This window comes from Rissa tridactyla, chromosome 3, assembly GCF_028500815.1.
Source record: "Rissa tridactyla isolate bRisTri1 chromosome 3, bRisTri1.patW.cur.20221130, whole genome shotgun sequence".
NCBI classification, from domain to species: Eukaryota; Metazoa; Chordata; class Aves; order Charadriiformes; family Laridae; genus Rissa; species Rissa tridactyla.
Genome location: NC_071468.1, coordinates 9,466,775 through 9,489,082, shown reverse-complemented (window position 1 = coordinate 9,489,082; position 22,308 = coordinate 9,466,775). Strand labels below are relative to the sequence as shown.

At 37.4% G+C, this 22,308-nt stretch overlaps 1 protein-coding gene across 1 annotated transcript in view; it reads left to right on the top strand.

Moving 5' to 3' along the window:
* CFAP61 (cilia and flagella associated protein 61) overlaps window positions 1–22,308 on the top strand; it is a 118,538-nt gene that overhangs the window by 16,029 nt on the left and 80,201 nt on the right. Inside the window, exons 8-15 of the mRNA XM_054195833.1 lie at window positions 4,012–4,103; window positions 5,309–5,481; window positions 9,235–9,274; window positions 11,220–11,359; window positions 15,448–15,574; window positions 16,418–16,495; window positions 17,698–17,904; window positions 20,603–20,737. Of these exons, the coding sequence (XP_054051808.1) occupies window positions 4,012–4,103; window positions 5,309–5,481; window positions 9,235–9,274; window positions 11,220–11,359; window positions 15,448–15,574; window positions 16,418–16,495; window positions 17,698–17,904; window positions 20,603–20,737 (992 nt within the window). The remainder of the gene's footprint in view (window positions 1–4,011; window positions 4,104–5,308; window positions 5,482–9,234; window positions 9,275–11,219; window positions 11,360–15,447; window positions 15,575–16,417; window positions 16,496–17,697; window positions 17,905–20,602; window positions 20,738–22,308) is intronic.

Sequence of the window (22,308 nt, the reverse complement as noted above, 5' to 3'; positions counted from 1 at the left end):
AAATGACAAGGGCAGCTCTGAGCAAAGAGAGAATTATTTGCAGACTTTTTGAGATAGCTTGAGCACAAATCGCTGATGGTCTCAAAGGTAGACTCCTGAGAAGGAATTTGAGTATCATAAGCTAAAAGCCTGACTCTGATACTATTCCTAGGGAGAAAGAGCCACTAGAAGATTTCATAGTAAAATTAGAGTTAGCTTATGGCTATACACTGTTCAGGAATATTAACTCTGTTCTCACTGAATAATAATTAAAATTATTGTTGCAGCTTTGCACATTTTAGAATATGAACAAACATTTATAACACTTTGAGAAGTATTGGTTGTCCTGAAACATTATGAATTATTGTTTATACCTGCTCAGTATGGTCAAAAAGAGAGAGATGAAACTAAAGGTTGTTGTAGTCGAATTTCAGAGAAAGGAAAGAGGGGAAAAAAATCAAATGTGTGCTATTATTACTCTAACTTCAAATAGCAGTTCAAGAAAGCATTAGGTTGTCACAAGTTACAGAAGTTTTTTGTGGTTTTTTGAAAATATATTCTTCATATGATAGATACTTGATAAAGAGCTTTTCTTCTTACTGTTTGTTATACTTTTGACTTACGACTATAAACAAAAAGTCCATATTTTTTGAACACTTTGAATGAAAAGCCCTTTCCCTCTGAACAATTCGGGTTTCGTTTTTGCACGAGATATGACTCAAAATTCATTTCAGTATTCATTAATGAAAACTTCCAGGAAAAGCAGTAATGTTTCTCCTCTTTTTTTTTTTCTTTTTTTTAAGAAAGGAAAGAAAAAAGCCCACTCTTAATAAAGAAGTTTACAGCAAAAAAAACCAACAAAACAACCAACTCATGAGCACAGTTCCCCTCCTTTCTGACTTTTTCATTTTATTGAAAATATAATTTTAAAAGGAAATTATCTTGTTTGGTTTGGTGGCGGGTTTTTTTTATAAATGCAGAGCCCACATAAAGGTTGCGTCCCTGTAGTCCATTGTTAAGTCTTTTCAATATAAGTGCCAACCTATATCCTTGGAATTTATTATAGCATTAGTCATGTATTGTTTATATTTTATTCTATTGCATAATGCATGCACAATTACACGAATGCTGTCTTAACGATTGCACCCTTTCTGCAGGCTACTGCATTGGAAATTTGCTGCCAAATTGTCCCTTGATGTGAAGGCAGTGCAGGTTCACTGGACACCTTACATCAATGGCAGATGTGGACTTCCTTTTAATGAATTCGAAGGCTGAGAATTTAAAATACAAGCTGCATTCCTTTATAGAGTAATTTTATGTTCCCACATGAAAAAAAAAAAAAAAACAACATAATAAGGATAATTTTTTCAGACTCTTTAGCTTTTAAGTAGAGACCACAGGTTGATATTATTTTTCCTTTCAAAATGTAATACTGAATAATAATGAAAGAGTATACAAAAATCTGTCTTTAACACAATATTGATATGCCACTTACATTTCGGGATAATTACAGTAATTTGGTTGTTACTCTATATGGTGTCACGAATTAGTAGCTAGAAAACATTATGATGCAGCGGGAATGATTCAAGGGCTTTTCATCAGGCTTCATGGTGAACTGGCTTCTTGATCCTGCTGACTGTTACCTCTGCTAACAACCCAGCAACCATTGAATTATTTTAATTTTCTTTGTGTTCATGTCCCTTACTTCATTTAGTGCAACAATGTTTATGTTCTTCCCAGTCACTTGTGTACAGCATGTATGCAAACAGTGATGCAGCTACATTTGACGGTAGTGGATGGTGGAGCCATTAAGGGATTTCATATTAGTATGAAGTCAGAAACAACATATCAATATTTACATGACAACAAGAGACTTGTATTAATTAACTTCTGACACCTGCAAGGCTGTTTATAATGAGAAATGTAGCTGGGTTAATCAAGTCGACATTTGATCATTTCTGTGAAGTCTCACATCTGCGATACCCCTGGAGAAACCGTGATTTCTAACCCTGCACTTCCTTCTTGCCCTGCACTTTGAATCTGCATTCTTTTCTACTAACAGAGAAACAGATTTTCAGATAACAGGTTTTTAAAAATACTTTTGGTTAAATTATTTTAAATGTTTGAGGTGTGTTTTGTTTTATTTTGGGTTTTGTTTTTTGTTGTTTTTTTTTTTTTTTTAAAAAAAAGCTCATTACTGTATGAAGAATGCTTATGTCGGTGAATGTAGCTTAGATGGGTTTCCCAGGGTAAAGTTGAGAGAGAGGAGTGAAGAATTCCATTGTGCTAGGTTTTTTGAAGTTTTTTTTCTTCCTCCTGGAGCTCAGAAACTTTGACTTCCTTGTGTTATGGCAGCTTTCAAATGCAAGGGCATTCTGGCCTGATACGTTTTCTGCAGCAGCAGTACCTATACCTCAAGAGTTTATTAGTTAAAACTTATTTTCAGGCTTTATGTTAAATATAAAAACAAACTGTGAACATATCTGTAAAATTAGGGAGGTGACAATTTAAGGAATGGCGGAACTATTGAAGATATGTTCAGGGGCTAAAAATACAGCAGCTGACACTGCTTTAGTAATTTTGGTGGTTATTTGGAGTAATATGTAGGATTCACTAGTATTTCAACGTATCTTTTCCAAGATGATGATTAAAATAATTTTTTGTCCATAACATTAACTTTAAATGGGACCTTTATAATGACCGCTATCAGATGATCTCTCGTTCTGAATACCCTCACCTTCCATTGACTTTAGAGAAAATGATCCATCACCATACAGCTTTAGGAACTGTGTAACATCTGCTGGAACGGCGATTGCCTGCTGTCTAGCAAGGATCACGACGTTAGAAAAGTTCATAGCTGGTTCTGTCACACTTGTGTCAGGTATCAGTGGAGTTCTATAGGGCTGTTGAGTGTTGCTATGTAAAACTGCTAAGAGCTGTCTTAAGATAATGGTTAAGTAATTGAAATCAAACACAACGTGTCATATGTTCCACATTGTCTTTGGACATTTTTATTGTTGTTTCTTAATATTTTAAATATCCATGCCGGATTTGGCCCTGGCTGGGAGATTGAATATCAAAAAAATGTGTACAGTGATATTTAAATAAACTCCCTAATGTATAGATGCTTGGTTTAGTTGACTTAAGCACTTGACTAGAGATGCTGTATATATATGTGGTGTGTTATTTTTTTTTATATATATATATAAATCATATAAAAGTATGTATATATAGCATTGTATATGCAGTCAGTTTTTAAATATTGATTCATCAGGAGGCTACAAGTAATTTCATCCTATCACCTTAGTTAACTGTTTGCCCCCAAAAATATTATTACTCAGGTTGGAATGAACTAGACTCGAATGTTACTATAATGTTACTGAGGATGGTAGGATGATCTTTCATGCAGAGATAGATCTGGAGGAAGAAGAGGAAACAGACAAACTGACAAAGATTGATGAAAAAAAAAAAAAAAAAAGCAACCACCTTTTATAAGAAGTAAAACAGGGTTGAGAGACCTAGTTTCATTTAGCAACTGAGAAGGGAATTTAAATCCCTGTTTTTTGTTTCTGCTTGCGCCAATAAGTAAGGGTTCTGGCTTGACTAGGATTTATTCTGAATTTCAGTTCTGTTAGAAGAACTAATCTGAGAATCAAGAGCCCTTGATCATCGTTATGATCATCAGAAAACAAGTTAGCAACAGGATTTTAAATACTAGTCAATATGGTAATGACTCGTGTTGTTCTCTTCAGATAGGGTAAAAATTTATTACATATCAAACACTAGTTAGGAATTGCTTCCAAACTGTGTCTTGTTCAATTCTCACTTTATAATCAATTCTCTGATTTTTGCCTTGAAATCAAATAGTCTGATGAAGTTCTAGGAGGGTCTATTTTAACTGGGGCTGTTAAAAATAAATAAAATAAACCTTTCAATAGAGGTAGTCTGGCACACTCTTTAATTATTGCCATGATTCTAAGGGTTAAGCTTGCATTTTTAAGCCTGATGCATCTATTCTTTTTCATTACTCAGATGAAGATAAAAGCAACCAAACGAGTCAAGAAGCAGAGTCTGTTTCATCTGGAAACTTTGAACATATTCATGATCAGGATGCAGCTGTGCAGGTAATACCACAGAGCACAGCAATGCTGATAACTTTAAAAGCTAATTTGAAGCAAAGGTGGAGGCTATTAGGAGAAGCAATGCTTATTATTTCCACTCCTGCACTGTCTTCTGTGTGGGCCCACATTTATATCTGCTGTTGTGCATAGATGAGAAGGTGCTCTAGCTAGGATATGGGTGGAGGTGGTTATAGTTATTAACTGGATGAGTTTTCCCATCCAGTTCCACATGAACAACCAGACAGGACAGAGATGGGAATAAAGTGGCACTGAGAGGAGAAAAAGGGTAGGGGCCTGTTTGTGGATGTCTGCTGCCGATTAAAGGCACGTGGAAGCACAGCTTCAAGTGGGCTCCTCTGCAGGTATGGAGAGAGAATTCCTGTAACAGACAGGGCAACGGTCATCTTACTCTGGAGATCTGCGAGTTCTGAGGTTTTGATTTGGCTGTGCTACTGAACTAAAAAACTGCTACTGACAGAAAGCTACCAAAGCTGAATAGCAGCAATATAGCTTCAGTTTTTCCTTCTAATTTGTGCAAGTTAAAGGGCACACATTCAGTTTGTGTCTCTTGAGTGAAGCTCAACTTGATAAAAGACCATCACTATGAAATGTATTGGTGCAGCATAAATCAGCAGAGAATTTATCCTGAGAAATCTTAAACGATTGCATGCGTCTTCTAGTCTCTCTCTTGGTACTGTGTCAAAGCTACTCTGGTTTTCTTACCATTATTGTTCATTTCTATTCCCACAATATTCTCTGCGTTGATCCCACTTTCTTTAACTTAACATGTTTTTAACTTTCACATATTTTCAATACACATCTGGAAACAATTTTTTTTTATATATAGAAACATTTCTGAAATAATGTATTATTTTATAAATATATTAAAATTATTTCATATATTTAATATTTATTTTAATAAATATTGCCTCACAAAGGGATTCTAATCATAACTATTAGTTTGTGCATATATTGCTCTTCAGCAAGAAGGTATATATTTTTAAAGGCCATTTTTATCTAGTGTTTCAGAAACAGGTATCACATTAAAAATGCCATCTTGAACTTCCGTGTTTGTCAAAATGTGACAAGTAAAAAGTGTGTGCGTGCTTGGAATACTATAAGACAGGAATGATGCAAGACCTTTTAATTAGAAAATGAAAATATTTTCTGAAATGTTGTAAGTGATCATTTGTCTATTATTATTGCAGAAAGATGGAGCTGTTGCTGAACTGCCGTTAGATGATGTCGGAAACAAAGATTTCAAAGCCTCAGCAGTGCCCCTCCTTGAGACTGAACAAACAGGTTTTCATCCGGTGTGCAGAGGAGCTTCAAATGCTTTCTGTATCGGTCTGTTTTTTATTGACAAGAAACATGAAAGTAGGTAAGTATGGATGCATAGTTACTGCTTTCCTAATATTAGTAACAACTTTCAATGTTACATTTTTAGGACAAATCTGGAAGTGATAGCACCTGCTTGCAGTTAGGTTGGATTTTTTCTGACTCTTTTTTCCCCTTTCTTTTACCTTCACAAATAACTTCCTGAATTTTTCAATCTCCAGCTGCAACTTCCTATCTCTGGTAGGACCACAAGGACAAAAATTTAAGAATTCATTTTTGTTGGAAAAATGCTAGTTGAAATTGTGGAAGAAGGCCACTTCTTCCTCTGAAGAAACATTAATTCCAAAGCTGTCTAACTGTGAAAAGAGCTAGATGTTGCGGTACGGGTCGTCTCATTTCATGGGGCAATAAAGCCCCAAACTTGGCAGTTAAATGTTCTAATTTATAAACACTCAGTCTCCCATCACTGCGAGAATTCATTCATTTTTCTGGAATCTACTACAGTAGGCAGGAGATAAAGGCTTTTTATCTTAAAATTATTGCTCCTGCTGACCTTGGACTCTTAGATCCTGGTGGAGTAGAATAAATCTATAAATGTGGTTTAGACCTTTCCCCCCACCCCCCCCTGATTTCTCTGCATCCTTGAAGAGAGAACCTATACTGAACCATATCAGCAAAAGCCTCTCCAGGAACACTGGCCCTTTCTGATTATAAATGAGCCCTGTTCTTGTTTAAGGAGCCTAGAAAGAAACAAAAAACGTGTAGGTACTTACAAAAAGTAGACAGAAAGAGACTGAGCACACCCAAGATCTTCCACACTATTAACTACATGTAGTTCCTAGAGACACAAGGTATCTGTAGCACAGGCTTAATAGATGAGTTTGATAACTGCAGTACCTTTTGAAAAAAACATCTTTCTACTTGTAATAGTAATCACTGGTGACTGACAGCGTCTGAACTTACCTGGCTTAAAGGAAATTTAGGAATAAACTTTATGAAGAAGAAAATCATAGAATCACAGAATTGCCTAGGTTGGAAGGGACCTTTCAGATCATCTAGTCCAACCATCAACCTAACACTGACAAAAACCATCACTAAACCGTATCTCTAAGCACTATGTCTACCCGTCTTTTAAATACCTCCAGGGATGGTGCCTCAACCACTTCCCTGGGCAGCCTGTTCCAATGCTCGATAACCCTTTCAGTGTATAAACTTTTCCTAATATCCAATTAAAACTCCTCGGCGCAACTTGAGGCCATTTCCTCTTGTCCTATTGCCTGTTACTCGGGAGAAGAGACCGACCCCCATCTCTCTACACCCTCCTTTCAGGTAGTTGTAGAGAGCGATAAGGTCTCCCCTCAGCCTCCTTTTCTCCAGGCTAAACAACCCCCATTCCCTCAGCCGCTCCTTATAAGACTTGTTCTCCAGACCCCTCACCAGCTTCATTGCCCTTCTCTGGACCCGCTCCAGCACCTCAATGTCTTTTTTTTTTGTGGCGAGGGGCCCAAAACTGGACACAGCGCTCAAGGTGGGGCCTCACCAGTGCTGAGTACAGGGGGGACGATCACTTCTCTACTCCTACTCACCACGCTGTTCAGAATCAAAAAATAATCAGAACCCCTTGAAAATTAATTCTATTTATTAAGCTGTTTCTTGATTAAGGAGGGGGCCTACCCAAAGGAATTAAACACTGTGAATCTGCTACAATGCAAATATCCTAAGTTACCAAAGCAAAGCAGAGACATAGCCTTCTTGGTACATATTTACCAAGTAATATAGCTCGAATTCATTAGGAAGAGAGAAATGCAGTGCTAGAAGTCTGTGGTGTACTTAGAAACACTGATCAATGTACATATGATAGAACAGTCACACTGCAGAGAGTCCATTCCAGAATAGTTAATTTAGGGACAATCTAGTCTAAAATAAAATTCAAGCAAGATAATTGTATTTTAAAATAATACTGAGACAAGGGACTTATGACTCAATTATACTGAATTATCAATTTAAAGCAGTGATCTTTACCTATATCAGGAAATAATTTCTCTGTAGGCTAGTTGAGTTCTCTGCTCACAGCATCCTGATTAGTATAAGGATCTGCCACACTTTTGCCCCCTTTTGACATTCTGGCCTTTGTATGCACCATTGTTGTTTCTTTTCATGATATTTTCACTGTGTTTATCGTTCGACACTGCAGTCCTATTCTCTTTTTCCCTGGAGACGTCTGTGGAACAGTTTGGATTCCAAGATGGGTATCTGTGGAGAAGATAGCATTCCTTTCTGAAGACTTCTCCTAAGATTAACACTCATGCAAGATCCTCCTCTCGCAGCTGAGGAATCTGTAGATCTTGGTGTTTTCAAATATTCTGCTTGTATGCTCCCCTAGCTTGCATTTGCTTGATCCACCTGTTTGTAAGAGAAACATCAGAAAAGGGAGTATGTTGAAAGGATGGCATGAGGTAATCCTGACTGTATCTCAGAATCTTGTCCTGAAGGAGTTATTGCTGACCCTGCACAGCACGGATCCAGGAGTAGTAGTTTGGTTGAAGTGTAGGTATGATTGCATCTTAACCCTCAAGGGTACTGGGGAATTTGTGTTATCCAGTAAAGCTGCGAAATGTTTCCATCTCTTAAATCTAGAGCTGTTCTGTGGCTTGTTAGTGCATTGAAAGTGAAATGTGAAGGAACTAAATTGTTAGTTTATCCGCAGGTACTTGATACCTTTTTAACCCCCCTGAAAAATCTCCCACCTCCATTCTTGTGTTCTTTGCTGCCAAGAAAGTACTGGATACCAGAGAATAGAAAACTGCATTGCAATGGCATTTTTTCTCGCATTTAGCTATTATATTAACTAGTGATAATTAAGTATTATATAGGTGAATATATAATACCCCAATCCAATTCTGTATTTACAGCTTTTTTTTAAGCTTTCATTCAACCATAGATACTTTAATTAGAAATTCTTTCTCTTTTCATTCAGTAATAGTATTGGTGAAGTAATTAAAGGGAACTTAATTACAGGTCTTGAGGGAGGAGGGGTTTTATCAGTATTCTAAGGTTATGTATATGTATTAAATTTCTTCATAAAACACATTTTGTATGGTGGAAAAATATTTTATAAAGCTTCAGCATAACTCCATTTGATGGGTTTAGAGCTCTCTGATAATCCTTACATGTAGGAGAAACGGGAAGCATTTGTTAGATTTCTCATGTCTTTTTAAACTCAAATGTCACATTTCACTGTCACCATAGAAAAGAGAGTGGAATTACTCTATAACCAGTAGGTGAGAAGTAGAAAGTAAAATGTTCAGAAACAATTTCAAAGAATTGTTGTTCCTGTTAGTCTGATAAAGTACGTCGGACAGGTTTACCAAGTGGATAGTGACAGAACTCTTGGTACTGGGTGAAAATATTGTGGAACACAGCAAGAACTGTTTGTAACCTCTTAATGTTTGCTGTGTACTGATGCTGCTGTGACAGTCCATGAATTACTTCTGAAAAACGTTGGAGTCAACAACGTGAGAGTAAATTTTTTTGTTCCTTTCAGTGAAGAGCCTAACGTTTTGATATTATTTCAGACATTCAGGTTTATTCTTGTTAATAGTGATGCTTTAAGCCGTAGAAATCAACAACTGATGTGTAGCACGCAACATCTGCAATTGATTAATGATGAACTAGCAGGACTGTCTGATTAGCGCTGTGAATAAATGTTCCTTGCACTTATGGGGGTGTAAATATCGAAATGTGTAGAATCTGTCTGATACGCACTTCATTTAACAATGTTTACTCTTGGTTGCAGATCGCTGGATTTTTTGCATTATGTTTTCAAGCTTTTTCCAGTATGTATAATTAAAGTTTTAAAGTTTGTATGCATGATGGGACGTAGTGCAGTTGTCAGCCAGAGTATTTAGATATGATGCGCAAATAAGTCAGTGACTCACAGGAGTATGGCTAGTTACCCTGGGCTGGTACCCTGAGGAGTTTGACTCCTCTCCTTTTGGACTGCTTTTGGACTTTATATATTGTGTACAAAAGTCCTTTGTTTATGTTCCGTAGGGACTTTTCAGAGATGCAGATTTAGAAAGCAAATGTTTCAGATTCCTTTAAAAACATGTGTAGACCCAGACTGTACCTAAATTAAAAATAAAGTCAGGGAAGATGCATTAAAGGAGATGGAGTTATAACCTAGAAAACAGCAGTATTAAGGAAAACCATGGTATTTACCTGTAGCCTAAACAGTGTCACTGAAGGTTCATGTTTAGGGCAAAGCTAATGTGCAGCGAATAAGGATGTGAATTTACAGTGCAGTAGCTATTTCACACTAACATCCTGTGTGATCAGTCTTTATCTGAGGTAACAAAGTCCACTTTGAGACATTCATAATGCACACTCACTACAGCGCATTGTAAATTCACGCTACAAATTACTGCATGGTAGCATCCCTTAGAGACAGGTCCTGGTGACCAGAGATACAGACTTGGCCCTAAATATCAGCATGTTCAAAAAATTCTGCTTACTACCAAAGAAAGTTCCCAGAGAAAGTGAATGCAGAAAACATTTCAAATCTCTAAGTAATTTATCCATCCAACAATGCACCTGTCACTCCTTGAAACAAAATGTCATCTTACTACACCAAGTGCAGTAAGAAAAATTAATCATATATGTACTTGGAGAAGAAAAGGAGTGAGATTCAAATAATATCTTTCTACTGAAAAAAAGCCATAGGATAATTGGCCAGAGTAAACCAATTAAACATCTTCCGTCTCTCTTCCAGAGAGACTTTGGAGCCTCTCAGCATGTATCATGCTGCATGAAGCATCTTTCTGAATTGTCAGAGTTCTCCAGTGTCCCTGTGTGCAGTGAGATTATTTTAAAACATGTATTCAATAAAAAGGGATGGGAGAGCCTGGTGGAAGGGAGTGCTTTAACCGTTTGAATGGATAAAGTTATTTGTGGCATGCAGTTTTACCTCCAAATGATGCCCTCTTTCATCTGAGAGCATTCAGTGGAGATTCCTGCATTCCTTTGCACCTCTGCAGCCTTTACAGCACAAGTGTCTGAACAATTACATTGACTGCCAATACAGTGTGTCTTTGTATGCATATGCACCCTGTAGCGGATGCACGCCAACGGTGCCAAATTTGTGACAAGCCGGACATCACTGTACGTATATAAACTTGCATTCATCGAGTCTACTGTGCATGCAGCACAAAGTCGGTCTGTGCATACACACTGGCTGTTTGTTCAGGATTTTAGGACATACTGCTCTAGTTGGTGGTCTCACTTTGCTGCAAACATGCAAAAGATCCCGGACAGACATACATTGTCCTGAATTTTCACTGCAGAAGAATAGTAAAAAGGACCTTTTAAGGGAAAAGGTTAGCCCTAAAGGTGAGAGCAAAGAGAGAATATTACTGCTAGGCAGTTGGCCTAGATGATCATTGTAAGTCCCTTCCAACTGAAATACTGTATTCTACTGAGGAGGAAAGGGAGTGGGGGAGACGAAACGAAAGGACCATTAGAGAATATCAGGATATTAACTAATAAGTCTTTGCTATGGGAGCTAAAAGACCTGTTTCTGTGAGCCAACTTAATGTTAGGCTCATCAGTAACTTTGTGCTGCCCAGGCAACAAGCCATCTAGGTAGAGCAATACTTGGACCGCATAGATGTTGTAAGCACTGCATTCAGTTTGTTTTCTTTCTGTTCCTTCTAGTCAGAAGCTTTTGTGTAAAGATTATGTTGAGATCACTAAGAGCCTTTGTTATCTGCAAATCTTTTTTAGGACAAAGACTTCTGTGTCATCCTTGTGCCACATCATGTACCAGAGTTCCACCTTATTCAGAGTTTTGTTCGGGTTGTCCCTTCCTGTACCTCCAAACTTGGTCATGAACTTTATGTGTTCCACCGTGCGGGATTGCTCAAGTGAGTCATGTGCCTCGTGACAACAAATTATATACTCTGAACTACTTTTATGGAATATACTTACATCATCCAACCTAGCACCAGATGGGTATTCCTTCGTGTTTTGGTTTGAGGGCCTAAACCATGACACTTAGCTATCTCAGAAACCTAATATTCTGCACAGTATGGCATAACATCTTGCAAAAATGGTAACCTGAGTCCCCAAAACAGTATGGTTGAATAGCACAGGACTGTGCCTGGAGCAATTAGGAGTGGAGCTAAATAACTTAGTCTTCAGCAGCATTACTGCAGCTGTTTTGCTTCCTGTTCTGGAGGGAATCCTAAGCCTACTCACATGTATCTTCACACAGCACTCTTCTAGACAGTGTAGAAACAGCCATATATTTTAATTGAAATAAAGTACTTAGTGACATGATTTTTAGTGAAATGAAAAATGAGATAACTAAAAATGTTAAAGCAAGCAGTCTTCTGACTGCCAGTATTTATATATAGTTTCCTTTAAGTAAAAACAAAAAGTGCAATGAGTGGGTTCATTTAAAGTTTGTATGTAGAGTACTAACTTAATGAAGATGAACATTGGTACGGACAAGTAGCTTCTTCCAAGATCCCTCGTGTGGACCAATGCCAATAGAGAAACATGGTGCAGTGTTTGGCCCTTTGGATTTGAGTCAGCTTGCGTAACATTGAAATCTCCACCAGGCTTTCAAGTATCATTCTTGGAAACATGGTATAACTCTCTTAAAAGAAATGCCGTAATGCATTTCTGGAACACGCAGAACACAGCAAGTAACCTCATTGCTGAGTATCTATTTTATATAATTTATCTCTTATTTTTTTGCATTGAATCTTTTATTTCATGCCTTTCAATTTATGTGTTACTCTGAATGCTTCTCTAGTCTGAAACACTGGTGAACTGGGACACAAAACCTCTCTTGCTATGACTTCTGTTACATGGCATGAGTTTTCCAATGCTTTGTTTGTATAACAAGCCTAAACTGGCCCAAAGACCAAGCTTAAATTGTGGCACAGTTAGAGATTTTCCGTTGTGTGTGTGTCTTAATGTAGCTAAATATTGCATGGTTTCAGAGAAATACTTCTGTTTTAATTGCATACTTAATCACCTTTGATGGTATACAAATAGCTCATGCAGGAGCTGGCCAGCTACTCTTGGACCTATGCAAAAGGTTTTTACCATGGGATGAAATTGGGCTTCTGTGTACTATGTAAGAATCCAGCTGGCTGAAGAGACAGCCACTGGAGTAATTCCTGTTAATCTCAGTCACAGCTGTTCAGTAATCCGCCAGTAGGATTGGTAGTCATATGTCCTCTTGCAATTTTGGTCAAAATTAAACTTGTTATAAATTTTTTTTAAAAAAAACAACCTTACAATTCTGACTAAATTGTGCATATTCCAAATGATACAAGCCCTTCCATGAAAGCAGAATAAGGTCATTAGTAGCATTTTCCACCGTCCCCATAGCTGTGCAAAAAAGTAAGGAAAAATAGTCTTTCATGGAGGTTTGGGACCAGAAAAGCTATAGAAGAAGCCAGATGAAGCTTTTGGAAAGTTTCTGAAGAGCAAAAAACTCAATGCACAGCAGCAGATACTCTCTTAGATAAAACCAAAATATGAAAAGGTAAAGATCGATACATTGTACTTGCACCAAGGGCTTTTGAAAAGCATGTGAGTGAAAAGGAAGTCACAGAAAATGGATTAAAAGAAAAACAGGGGTAAGAAGATGGGAATATGAAGACGTGAAAGGGCAAAATCAGAAGAGGCACAGGCACAAAATGCAATACTGATTAGTAAAGGTTGTAAAAGGAGTAAGAAAAAGTGTTAAGTACACAAAAAGCAAGAGCGCAGCAAATGGAAGTATAGGTCTGCTACTTAACAGTGAAGGAGAAAAAATAACAGATGACAAGGCATAGGCTGAAATGCTTAATGGATACTTTTGCTCAATTTTCACTAAAAAGCATAATAATAATAATAGCGTCCTGGTCTCTGGGCAGTCAAAGGAATTGGGCATCTAGAATGAGTTAATTCATCACTGGAAGATAAATGAGCACAAACCTTGGATAGTCCTTCCTACTATTTCATACTAACAGTGGATCTGGTGGTTTTGTTTATTAAAAAAAAAAAAAAAAAAACAAACAAAAACTTCAATTTTTTGCATATTCTTTTTTCCTCATATTAAAAATGCAGTTCATTATTGGCACAACTACCTTCTCTTTGACATGGGTGGGGAGAAAAACGCGCTGAGCTCGGTGGAGTGGCAGGAAGATAGCGTGCTCATGGGTTGCAGAGTGAACCATATTGCTGGTCTTGCTGACCGTCATAGAATCATAAAATGGTTTGGGTTGGAAGGCACCTTTAAAGATCATCTAGTCCAGCCCCCGTGCAATGAGCAGGGACATCTTCAACTAGATCAGGTTGCTCAGAGCCCCGTCCAACCTGACCTTGAATGTTTCCTGGGATGAGGCATCTGCCACCTTTTTGGGAAACCTGTGCCAGTGTTTCACCACCCTCATTGTAAACAATTGCTTCCTTCTATCCAGTCTAAATCTTCCCTCTTTTAGTTGAAAAACCATTACCCCTTGTCCTATTGCAACAGGCTCTGCTAAAAGTTTGTCCCCGTCTTTCTTATAAGCCCCCTTTAAGGACTGAAAGGCCACAATAAGGTCTCCCCAGAGCCTTCTCCAGCCTAAACAACCCCAACCCTCTCAGCCTGTCCTCATAGGAGAGGTGTTCCAGCCTTCTGATCATTTTTGTGTTGTCCTCATCACTTCTTTGATCTTGCGATTAACTGTCTGTTGAACTGTGTTAACAAATGTGGAAACTAAGCTGATGCTTACTTAGAAGTTCAGGATTAGTTTCTAATTTGGTAATCGAATATATGCTTTTGAGCACTCAGATAATCGAGTTGAATATGATCAATGAGATTGAGCTGTGAAATTTCCCATAACGTATCAGATATTTGGTAGGTTTGGGTTTTTTTAAGGTACTAATTCATTAAAACCATTCATTAAAACCGTGTTGCACAAAATCAGTCTCAATGTGACTGTGACTTGGGCTGAAGAACAGCATGCACACATTGAAATTGAAAGCAAGAACAAGAGGAATGGAAGTTACACTATATGAATCACAAGTTTTTTAACTGTGGGTGAAATAACTTAATTCTTGGGAATTAAGTTGCAATGCGGTTCCATGAACAGCACTCTTTAAGTCCTTACTATGAGAGCCTTGTTTAACCAGGAAGGGTTGATGCCTTTAAGAGACAACACGAGAGATCCTCAGCTGCTGTAGACTGTCACTGTGAAGTAAATTTTTTTCATAATTAGTGGGTGGGAAGATGTTCTGTAACAGAGTGTGTAAACTAGGTAAGTATCAGGATGTTCCTGTCTGTAGCTAACATGTTGCTGGTTATATATATTGCAGACATTTTTATACCATGTCACTGTTGTTTTATTACTTATTGGCAATCTTACATTTATGAGAGGCATTTTATTGATGTAAGGTCCTCATGTATTATTATTTGAAGAACCGAGGCCTAACACAAATGTTCTTGTTGGAGAAACTGATGTTATTGTCTTTCTTTTCTATCTTATCTAAGGATCACAGTTGGCTCTGTTTTATTTTTTATTTTTTATTTCTCCTTTTTTCTTTTTTTCTTACCTTTCTTGGTTTCTTTTCTTTCCTTTTTCCCACGTGTGTCAGTGTGCGGTTACAGGTGCTACTTTCATTTTAAAAGATTCTTTGCCTCCTTTCTCTGCTGGCTCTTACTGTTAAGTGATATATGCGGTTATAGTTAGTCGTTGCTTTGTGGGATTGGGCTGTAGGTGCGTAAAGGCTGAGTGTGTAGTAGTTATAGCAGCATTCTTGAGTTGTCTTATGTAGATGCTGTGTGATCTTTTATGTTATCACAGAACAAATTAACATATGCATTTGTAACAATAGTCATATATCAATCAACTTCAACTTCTAAAAGACGCATTCGCTACTTGTAGATGGTGTGGGAATTGTCTTTAATTTGTCACAGAGTGAACTTTTACTGCCTTTTTCCTCTTTTTTTTTTTTTTTTTTTTTAAAGGTCACTCAATGTAAGAAAGGCAACAACCAATGACATACTTGGTGTTGAAACTCTCATTAAAACCCTTAGCTTGAATGAAAGTATATTGAATGACTTAAAGATATTTACTGTGGCTCGCAGGGATCCAGTGAGTATTTGTTGCAAATATATTTATAAGAGAATGGATTAATACTGGTAAATACATCCAGAATTTATTACATTACTCTAAACTAGTATACTACATATATAGTATGTAGGTATTCAAGTCAGTACCAACAGTCAGTAGACGCTGTATTCAGCCTGACTTGATAACTATTCTAAACTGTGGCCTATACCAACTACTGCCTTCTCTGGGGACTCCTCAAATGCAGGGACGGAAGCAGGCTGGATGCATTTTTTGGCCACCCGCAGCCTGATTTGCATTGTTGCTTTTTCTTGCATGCACATCCGGTTGTGTGGTGCACATGTACTTGTGTTTTGTTGCATGATGGGGGCCTTTTTGTCCTTCCCATAATGGGGCCAGACATACGCCCATTGGACAGTAGAAAACATCTGCATTTTTGTTACGTAATGGAAAATGCTGCGTAGACAAGAAGCCAAGCACTATCATTACCAATCATACAGCTGTAGGGAAATCCATTTTATACAGCTATTGATGGAGAATATCTGTTTTAATTAATATTCTGTCATAAGATCAGAACTTAACCCAGGACTAAATTACTAGCTGAGCCTATAGCACTCCCGTAGCAGCTAGATCCTAACTGAAACTTTAGTTCAATACAGTTCTGTATGGTCAAGAGTCTAGCCATATACACTGTTTAAACATTATGCCTTGAGTTAAGGAAGAGTGGTTAAACTGAGGTAGTGTGTAGAATGTATACTGTGAGGAAAGTATTTTAACTGTGATCGTGTGGTGAAATGCACGGTTATAATTAAAAAGAAAGATTACTAATGAAGTAGGAAATGTGCATATGTTCCTTTTGCCTTGCAGGATGGGACCCCAGTACAGGCTTTCATAGCAGAAGTTTTGGATCAAATAGTTGGCATTTCTGTCATTAGAGATGAAATGGTAAATTATATTTCTGTGTGGTATGAAAAATAAAATGCTTCGCCTTCGACACTAAAGGCTGAGTTTCATGCTTGTCACTATACATTTACCTAACAGAAATTATATACAAAAGATACAGCTTCTATAAACTTACTTTCTCTCTTTTCTGACTATGTGGACTGTATTATTTCCCTTCTCATAGATGATGATTGACACACAGATGAAAAAAACCCGTCCTATTATTTGCAAGAAGCTGCTGATGCATTCTAAAAAGTATGCCTCCTACATCTCTCTTTGGTTCTTTAGCATTCTGCCTCTAAATATGTTTGTAATCATTTATTTTGCCCTCTGATTTCCGAAGTCAATAAGCAGTTTTGCCTTGTGTACTGTGAAGAGTAGTAGTTGTCCTTCTAGATTGGCTTTCATAACTTTTTTCCCCAACAGTAGATTCTGAGTGATTATGAATCACGCGCTTAACTTCAAAACAAATAAAAAGCATATCCTGTAATGGAATACAAAAAAACCCAAGTCAATATTGCACATTATTCTTGTAAGGCTTACTTTTGTGGCATTCTGCTATTACTGAAAAGGTAGATTTTCAGCAGCTGTAATGCTTTGTCAACAGCTGTAAATGCTCAGTTTTTAAAATACAGAGTAGTCATTCCAGTTTTCAAAAACAGCTCTTAATTATATTAAGAGCATTGAGATAAAAGGATATAGCAATTTCTCTTGATTATATAAATATGCAAAAATCTGAGCTTATCATTTCAACAGGGAAAACTTGTTGGGAGGGCATTTCTCACACATTTCTTCTCTGTAGAAATTGCCTTTTTCAGTTTAAGTGTTGTGAGAGGGCAGTCTAGGCTTCTCTGTCTTGAACTCAGCAAAATAGAGTTTTTTCTTCTTTTTTTTCTTTTCTTTTTTTTTCCCCTCTCCATGAATGTCTATTAATCTGGATCAGGTATTATTGTGAAAGGATCAAATATGCATTCCCTGTAAATAAAGGTGGGCAAACTGCAAGAATAGATTTTGATACAATTAAAAGATTTTCAAGAAAAATATATTCAGTCAATGTGCTTTAATTGAGAATAACTCTCAAAGGCACTTAATTTCATTGTTCAAATTTAGTTCTTTAATTGATAGAAAGCAACTCATTGGCACTTGCTAAAATATTGTAAACGCAGTTGTTTCATCACTATTGATTCCAAATTCTTATTTTCCAGGACATTGAGTATATTCGATCACATTACAACATTGAAGATTTTATTCATTTTAATCACCACCAGCAAGAAGAACATGGACATCTTTACCACTTTGTCTTAAATCCTATATTTTGTCACTATACAAAACATTTTCTAAAGGAGATTCTTCGCTTGGCCCACAAATCTTCTCTTTACTATCCTATTTATCCACAGTATGTGGAAGGCACGGTAAGAAGAAAGTTATTTGTGGGCTTTTATGTTAAATATTTTCACCTTTCCTCACTTTGTTTTTTCTCTTTGCTTCTGGGAATGACTGTAAACAGGAATTTTCTTAGCAACCTGCAGTGAATTGTACTTGCTTTTATTCTTGCATGAACGTAGCTATTGTATAGTAGGGTTAGTTGTAAGGCACTCAGTAGCACACGTGAGTCCAGACTTACCCAGTATCTTCAGGAAGCGTGTGGAGGAGCAGAAATTTGAAGTGTGCTTGGCCTTGGCTCTTTACCTAGTCTGTGAAGGGAGAGAAGCCCTTCCTAGGAGGTGTCACCTTCTGAGCTGGGTCACTCTTTGCAAATGTCTGTTTCTCAATTGAATTTAGAGAATCCTAGGGCAACTGTTCTCTAAATGTAGTTAGATGTCTTAAGTTGCGCACATTAGTGTGTTGCCCTGGGAGCAGCACGGTAGAGGAATAATTTGTTTGCTACTTCCTCGCTTGTTTCTAGGAGAAGTATATCTGCTTCTTACTAACATAGGTTCATGTATTGCAATTGCCTTGTGCGTTGTCGGCCCCTTCCATAAATGTGCTGTAGTACTGATAGTCAAGTTTCTGCCCTTTCTTGTCCATTCCCAATACATTGGTTCTAGGATGAAGTAGCGAGCATTCCATATTCCTACTCCTGCTGAAGTAGGACCCTGGGTCTGAGCTGTAAGCTGTAGTTTGGGTTTGACTTTGTTTCTTGCCATTGTGTTGAACGTATAGGCGAAGAACCAAGAAACTCACAACTCATCAACTGAGGAGACCAACATAATAGTTTTTATTTAGGTTTTTTTAACATGTCGATAACACCTGGTATAGCTTTGTCACTTGCAAGTCAGTTACCAATCAGGTTTGAAAGGATAAGGTATAAAGCACATTAAATGTATTTAACAGTGATTTGTATTTCCTGTCATAGTTTAATAATACAATCTGATCAAGTTGTACTCTGTCACATACCACTCAACTGCATAATGAATTTTGAGAGGTACCGGTTTTTGTTTAGATTCAGGATGAAGCGGAGGGCAGCAAAGAAAAAAGGAGTGATGTCACTGGGCATAATGTAGCATGAGTAAATGCAAGGGAACAATATTAAAAACACATCCAGTTGGTTTATAAGAACTCTTCAAAAGTGATTTAGGTACTCTAGACTGTGTTTCATCGAAAGTCAGTGGGACCTAGGCACCTCATTGTATTTGAAAATGCAACTTGTATTTCTGCAAGTGCCACAGGAGAACCATAAGAACCTAATTCTGTGTGAGAAAAATCCATTTCCAAGAACGTGGATTCTTTGGAAAAGATTCTTTCAAAAATACTCATGTATGTGTCCTCTTGTCAGTCTCATGTCAGAAAAGGGAACACAAGGTAAAATTTTCAAACATGTCAACTTGTTGATGTGTAGCCATCTAAAGCTACAATCTGGTCCAGCCTAATCACCTAGGCTCCTGCCACCATTAATGGAGAAAACACGGTGCATCCAGAGGGCAGTTCATCCATCGATCACAACTACCTATCTTAGGATGGAAGGAATTGCCCTCCGGAGACGCTCATCTCTCTAACTCTCTGGGGGGTGTCTGCATGGCTAGCTAAAGTAAGCACCTAGCTTTTAGATAGTGACTGAGATGAATTCTGTCCTCAGTGACTTAGGTGTTTTTGAAATCACCACTGTTTTTAACATAGGAATTTTGACAGGTTAGACATAGGTACATTTTCAGAAGGACGTTTTTTCTGTGCACTTCTGTGGAGTTTTATTAAGTGTTCTCTTGAGGAACCAATGTCCTTGTGTAGCATTAGGTTCTGAGATTCTTAAGAGGCACTTACAAAAATGCAGTTTAATGGCACTGGATGGAAGAGAAAAGTTAAATCCTACTAATGATTCCAGTTTTGGTCTATTTCCAGGCTGGAGTTTCTTTAAGTTACTTTAGCTTATTATTGCTTTCTAGTAAGTGGTAAATGTGATATTTTACTCAGTTCTCAACATAGTAACATCAAGTTTTTTCAGTATTTGTGGATGGAATGGTACTTCAGTGTAATTTAGTTTGCATTAATTAATCATTCTCTACTTCCTGTAATACTCTTATTTATTTTTTTCCCCTTTCATGTCATAAATTATGACAGAGGCAGTCATGCTGTAATAAATGGAACACAGCTATTTCTAATGATCCGTGTTATTCACGTTAGCATTAGGGGTTTTGTTCACTTCAGGTTTATGCCAGTTTATTAACATTTATCACTTGGATGAAATTGACATTTTAGTCGGTATAGAATTTCTATATAAATTCATAGCCATTCTTTGCCAAACAAGCAAAGGTTAGCAGTAAGCAGATAACATAGCTTAATGAGGTCAAATCAAGCTGATTCATGATCACTATGGAGAAAAATATCCTCCTGGGGAAAATACTTGTGCTGAAAAATCCCATAAACCAAACCACTTGTTTATCTGTCATTCCCACAGAGATAGTAATGTAATCACTCTCATAATTATCTTCATTAGTGTCAGGAATTATCTGCAATTCATTCCTCTGCTCTGAGTATGTTTGTTTATTTGCTGATTTTTCTCTCAGATTTAGCCAACTGAGCTAAGAATTTTGTATTTGCAAAGCCATACAACAGACATCTGTGATACACTGTTCTGACATTCTCTCTGCTGAAATATAGATCGCTGTCTTTCAGTTTCAGAATCCCTGTGCCCATTCCCTGACATCTGCCCTTCATTACATGGTTCCCGTGCGACCAAGACGACAGATTGTCTATCCTCTGGAAGAGCTTGGCATAAACGCTCCATCAGAGCAGGTCTCCAAGGATCAGGTGGGTAACAGAAGCAGCAGCAGGCAAGAGGCATAGTGCCAGCTAATGCAGGGTTTGGCAGATGGGATGGCATTACCATCTTAGTGTTGATAGGTTGCTTCTTAATTACATTGAACGTGGTGTCCATACCCTTATGATCCCAGCTTTGCTTCTACACGACCGTTGCTGCTTCTAAGCTTGAATTTCAAATGCATTACAAACAGCAATCACTGAACTATAACAATTACATGCTAAATGCTTACATTTTACCATTATTTTTTCATGACGTTGCTTTTCAAACTCCCAACACATTTTAAAAGTTCTGACTTACTGTTTAGCCCTTCTTCCTGTTAAGTTTTTTTAGGTACGCTTCTGACTATTTCTGTAGAAATTGCTTAAGTCAATTTTATTTTTCCAGTCCCAAAGTCAGGTTTCTTCCATCCATCACATACCCTCAAAGAACACTTCAAAATATCAAGAATGATTTAACAGCAAAGGAAAAGATTGTTTTCACTACCAAACTGTTCTTATTTGCATAGCACTCGTGCAGTCTGGAGGTTCTACACTAAAACGCTCTTAAAATTTCTTTTGTTAAATAACTTACACCTTACTCTGTCTTACATTTTTAAATAACTAAAATTTGATGTGAAGATGGTTCCTCAGAAGAGTAATGAGCAAAGCTGAAATATTAGAAAAAACACCATTAGTGATGGATACTCTCAGTAGGTAGGTATAATTTCCTAAAGAAACATAATTAGGGAGCTTTATGTCTGCCTACTAACTTCCAGTTGGCTGAGATGGGCTCCCATATAGTATTTTTAGTGCTGTCCTTTTTACAGTTAGTAATTTTTGGCATCCAAAACTCTTAATTAGGCAGCAGTTGGCAAAGCAAAATCCAGAACAAGGCTGAGGCCATTGATCTGAGTTTGGCTTTGTTGAACAGTCTTCCCTCAACATGCACATCCCTGCCTTCCTCTTCTCCGCAGAATAAACTATCTGATGCTTTTCTTTAAACTACTTCCTGTTTGATCTTTAAAATGAACTGTTGCTCTCTCACTAGAAGGGCTCATCTCAGTAGTTTTGTTGGAGCTGGAAAATCACAGACTTCCTATGTTTGAGGGATCTGCAAATCTGTTGTCTGCTCCGTTCCCAGGTTCTTCCTGAGGCTTTCTGAGAGTGGCAGGTAGTGAGATAATTGTTTAAAATCTTGGAAGCTTAATGAATTTCTATTTAATAAAATGTGCAAGATTTTCACTAACAAAGTTTTGATGAAAAAAATGAAGGCTAGCCACTGTATAAGTATCCATGCATATGCACTGGCATTAAATATAGATTTCTGACAGACTGCGTTCTATCAAAACTGACATCTGGGGTTGATCCCTAGGTGGTAACTTGAGGATAAAGCTAGTCTGCTACTGCTGCCTGTAGTTTTCTGAAATAACAAGAATTTGAAACCATACAAAGCTAAATTGACTCTTTGTGAGTGAATGAAATGACCTTTGCCACCATACGTTGGGAAAGCTTTATAACTTAGGAGGTTACCTACCATAGAGGACTGAGTGTACTCGTGAAAGTAAGAAGCCAGTGCTGCT